General features: G+C 38.1%; 1 protein-coding gene across 1 annotated transcript; it reads left to right on the top strand.

Moving 5' to 3' along the window:
* The first annotated feature begins 307 nt into the window (after positions 1 to 307).
* LOC108483474 (uncharacterized) lies at positions 308 to 1747 on the top strand. Its single transcript, XM_017786906.2, has 2 exons — positions 308 to 881; positions 958 to 1747. The coding sequence occupies exons 1-2, from the start codon at positions 566 to 568 to the stop codon at positions 1677 to 1679; spliced, it is 1038 nt and encodes a 345-aa protein (XP_017642395.1). The 5' UTR covers positions 308 to 565; the 3' UTR covers positions 1680 to 1747.
* Positions 1748 to 5455: the final 3708 nt, after the last annotated feature.

The following is a 5455-nucleotide window of genomic DNA, read 5'->3' on the forward strand; positions in this document are numbered from 1 at the left end:
TAAAATAATTTTTTTTTTGAAAAAAATTTAGTCAACCTAAAATATTTTATAAGTCAACTAAAATTTAGATTTTTTTTAGTGGATTCACTATCGGTAATCGTAATTTTTAGTAAAATGTTATACGCATTTTGGCAGCGTAAAGTATTTTACAAACTTTACTGTCCCGTGTTTTCTAGACAAAGCGTAAATAGCGTAGGTTAATCCTGTAAAAGAAAAACCCTTTTTTGGCACCCACAGCTGCTCAGCTGGTCTTGGCTATGGTCTTGCTTAACTAGCTAGCAGATGTTAGTGCTTGAGCTTGAAGCATCAAATTTATTAGAGCATAGCAGTTTCCCGAAGTTCCGATCTCAAGCAATGACATTTCTTAATCATAATGAAATGCTAAATCTCCCAATTGCTTGTTCACATTGAAGAAATCTCACATGGATTTAACCAAATTTCAAGCCAAATTTCTTGCCCCCACTGGCCTTTTTATAGGCCTTTTTTTCTGCAAAACTTGAAAATCATTCCGAATATATACGAAAAACAGACTGATAAAACACAAAAAAGCTTGCAAAATTCAAGCATGGATGGAAGAAGATATTCGTTCCTTTTGGTTGCCCTTGCTCTGGTTTTCATTTCCATGGGAGCCAGCTTGGCTCAAGGTCAAGGCAAAGCTGGTAACAACAAGAAGGCACCCTATGACGCTGCTTCGACACATTACGAGGTTTTGAAACCCAGCAAGAAAGGACAAGAAAAATTTTTATGCCTTGCACGAGGAGCTTGTAATGGAAAGCACCTAGCATGTCCGAGTCAATGCCCCGAGAGGAAACCCAAGAAGAACAAGAAGAACAAAGGCTGCTTCGTTGATTGCAGTAGCAAATGTGAAGTCACTTGCAAATGTAAGTCTCTCGATCTAACTGCATGTGTGTATATGTGCTGATTGATGATTGCTGATGGTTTTAAGTTGCTTTTCAGGGAGGAAACCGCACTGTAATGGATATGGGTCTCTCTGCTACGATCCAAGGTTTGTGGGTGGTGATGGAGTTATGTTTTACTTCCACGGAGCCAAGGGAGGGAACTTCGCCATTGTTTCGGACGATAACCTTCAAATAAATGCGCACTTTATTGGAACCCGCCCCCAAGGAAGGACTCGGGACTACACATGGGTGCAAGCCCTGGCAGTTATGTTCGACCGTCATACACTCGTCCTCGCTGCCAAGAGAGTCTCTCAATGGGACGACAGCTTCGACGCATTCATCGTACGATGGGACGGCGAGGAAGTTAATGTCCCCACCGACGGCGAAGCCGAATGGAGGGCGATGGGTTCCGATGAACGAGAAGTGGTGATCGAAAGAACCGACAAAACCAACGGCGTTAAAGTGACGGTCGCGGGGTTGGTGGAGCTGAACGTGAAAGTTAGAGCCATTGGAGAAGAAGAAAACAAGGTTCATAATTACCAGTTACCGGCGAACGATGCGTTTGCACATTTGGAAACGCAGTTCAAGTTCACCAACCTGACCGATCTCGTCGAAGGAGTGTTGGGGAAAACTTACCAACCGGACTATATCAGCCCGGTGAAAAGAGGCGTTCCGATGCCGATGATGGGCGGAGAAGACAAGTACCAAACGCCATCGCTGTATTCTCCTCTCTGCAAAGCTTGCAAATTCAAAGGACAAGTCGATTTTGCAAGCATTTAAGGACTAATGTCCATCTCAAATAACTAAAATAAAAAATAACATACGTGATGTTCTTTGTTATAATAAAAGTACGTATTTTTCAGTTGGAGTCATTTTTTCTTTTTTTTGGTAATAAAATGAGTAGTCAAAGACAAAGGTAGCAGCTTAAACAAAACTATTCCTAGCAAAAGTGGTTCCTGCTGAATCAAAAACATAGCAACCCCTTTGTAGGCCAAAATCAGTTCCCGAAGACAACTTGGACAAGAAATCAGCAGCCTTGATGGCTTCTCGGTATCTATGCTCGAACTTGATCTCCCACTTGCGTCCACAAACCTCACCGATACCTCGAACGGTCCCACAGGGATTGGTCGAGGTCTCATTGCCATTCAACATATGTATAATGGTTTTGTTATCATTCTCAACTATAAGCCTTCTGATCCCTTTAGACCAAGCTAATTGCAAACCTTCCATGATACTCCAAAGTTCTGCATTTTGAACAGAACAAACACCCACACTCTTGCAGAACCCGGCAATCCACGAGCCATAGTTGCCACGCAGCAACCCACCAATTGAAGCTCTTAGACTACTTCGTTCCACAGTTGCATCCGTATTGAGCTTTACCCAGCCCGTAGGCGGAAGTTTCCACCCAACTTGCAATAATTGCCTATGTATCCTTGTGTTGGAATTCTGACTACCCTGTCTATAAGCTGCAGCCCGGCTTAGGCTTTGCATCAAAATATCTTCAGAGAAAAAATGTTGCTCTTGAAACACTACAGGATTGCGCTGCTTCCAAATTCTCCAGCACAAAGTTCCAAAAAGAGACGAACTATTGCAAGCATCACTAGGTAACAGATTATCACTATGAATATTAAACAGTAACTAATCTTTAAGAGGTCAAGAGAAGAATTGAACCTACACATTATGTCGTACTATTTTTTCCAAAGGGTGCTAGTGACTGGGCAATCTCTCATGACATGTATACTAGATTCAAAACATCTTCTACATACCAGACATGAGGCATCATCTGTAAGTTTGTGTCTCCACCTTTCATAGTTGTTTAAAATCTTCTCTTGAAACAGCAACCACAAGAAATTTCGAACACGTCGAGGGGCCTTTAAGTGCCAAATGTCCTGCCAATCTTGAGATTTTGGGCCCCAAGAATTACAAGATAAATAATTATGGGCACTTGCTACCGAGGCTCGACCATCTTTAGTCCATCTCCACCCAAAAATATCTGGATTAGCTTGAATACATGGTGTTTTTGTCACGTCTCAAAAACTGGATTAGTAAAAATCAGATTAGTAGAAATCACGTTTTGTTTTTGAGTTTAGATTGTGAAAATTTTGATAAATGATTTAATCTAATTTAGTGGTTAAGTGTTGTGTTTGTGTATGTGAGATTTTGTGCTCAAATCCCTTTCCTTAAACTTTTTTTTAATTTTTGTCAACCTCTATCTTTGAACATTTGATTTATAAATTATTTTTGTGCATCTATTAACAAGGATGAGCCTACTGGTTCAGTGATAAGACTTCAGCTTACCCAAAGGTCTCGTGTTTGAATCTTATGTGTGTGGAGAGAAAATACTTTTGTTGCGGCCATGTAGTCAAAATTTGAATTAAATTCAAATATTAGAAGTATGATAGGATTTGTATAGTTAACAATTTATTCTTTAATTTTTATTATTGTTATTATCTTTGTTTCGTTAATTTTTTCTAAAAGAATAGTAATATTTGGCATAATTCCCAAAATTTCTCTCCCTCAAATCGTCCACTCTCTTTTCCCCCTCCACTTTCACGTTAGCTTATTCTTTCATGCAAATTTCTGTTTTGTTTCTTTCCTTTGCTTTTCAATTCAAGTTTAGCAATAAGATTTTTCTCCTGTGGTATCTTTTCTTGATACACTTTTCTCTGCTTTTGAGATTTCTCTTTCTTCGTTTCTTCTGCGCCAGTGTGGGTCGTTTGTGGTTCTAAGTTTCGAATTTAGTTTTACGGATTGTCACATTTGGGATACGATTTTTTATTTGTAGTGTGTAATTATTGATTTCACAATGTGAATTTATCTTTAGGTGAAGGTTTGGTTGCGATTAACCCTCCGACTAACTGAGAAATTCGTTCTAGTTGATGTTTTATTTTGGGTAAGTGTTCTAATGTTTGTTTAAGGGCAGAAAGTAGGCGATGATGATATGAATCTTGATTAAGCTTCGTGTGTTGTTACTAAAATTAGTTATATAAATGTTGAGTTTATGTTCTAGAATTGCGAGTGTTGAACCGGTATAAAAAATTGATCAAGTGTGTGACTCGATTCTATGAAAATAGCGAATGACGTAAAGCTAAAAAGCTTTCTGCTGACGCCACACAGTCATGTGGCAGACTGTATGGGTCACACGGTCGTGTGGTAAGCCGTGTGACAGACAATGCAGGTTAGATGATCATGTGCCAGACCATGTAGGTTACATGGTCGTGTGGGTTACACGGCCATGTGGTAGGTTGTGTGGCCTATATGGGTCGCACGAGCATATGTTAAGCCATGTAAGCCACATGGTCTGGGCCAGTTGGGCTGTATAGGCCCATTTTTTAGAAAATTTCACCTAAACTTTTTGACTACGAAATTCGTAATTAGACCTTTCGTGGGGTCCATTTGACTTAAAAAAGACTTGAAATGTGACATCTGTTGATTTGTGTCTGTATGTGATACAGGTAAAGTATGTGAAAAAAAAATATATGTACGATTTGTGTTCTAATAACTTCGAAAGCATGATTACATATTAAAAGCATGCATGACATCTGTTTATGGGTCTATGTGTTAGTTAATTTATGCATGTGCATCAGGATGGGTTTGATATGTGATGGAGGAAGTGTATTATGACAGTATTAGTGCAATTTTGGTGGTTAAATTGCAATATCTGTTTGGCGGCTCATTTGTACCTTTATAAGTGGCATACCACCACGACTCGGTATGATTGGATAGATGGACTCTTATAGTCCTAATTGGTGTGATCGGTTGGATGAAGTTGGTGTATAGCAGATGAGTGTAGGATTTGTGACTACATTTGTATCTGAATCTGAATACGCCTCTGTATCTAATTATAAAAATACATCTAAATTTGTATATGTGAACATGTTTGAATCTGTATCTGAAAACGTATCTATTTATTTATGTATATCTGGTTTGTTGCTTGAGATGTGTTACACATTGAGCTTGTAAAGCTCACTCTTTGTATGTTATCCTCTTAGGTAATCAGCAAGTTTAGGACCGGACGATGTGCAGGAGCTTAGATTGGTTTTCCACATAAGACGATTAGAATTATTTAATTAAGCTTTTTGATCTATTTGTTGGTTTTTGAGTGTTCTTAAAAGTAAAACTGCAAAACCATACGAATTTGACAAATTGGAATTCAGTTTTCAAAACTTAAAAACTTTAGAAATATCCACTGCAAAGTTAAGTGTTAAACTAAATGTTTTTTGTAAAATAAGTAAGTTTTGCGCATGAGTTTTTCTAAATAACAATGTAAGAGTTTTGCCAAAAATTAATATTTTCAATCACGTGATTACTAAAGTTAGAGTGAAATTTCTGAAAGTTTCTACTGTTTTTATAATTAAATGTTTAAGAGATCATGATGTGAAATAGGTGTTTTCAAACTTGAGAATTTCCTGAAACTCGTATAAGCTTAGCTAAATTTCCAGATCACACAATTTCTAAGCTAGATTTTAGTTTTTCAAATGAATTGATGTAACTTCTCCAGATTCGACCATATCATCTAGGCTGGGCTTAAACTGTTATAGGTTTAGTTCCAACAA

This window comes from Gossypium arboreum, chromosome 7 (assembly GCF_025698485.1).
Source record: "Gossypium arboreum isolate Shixiya-1 chromosome 7, ASM2569848v2, whole genome shotgun sequence".
NCBI lineage: Eukaryota > Viridiplantae > Streptophyta > Magnoliopsida > Malvales > Malvaceae > Gossypium > Gossypium arboreum.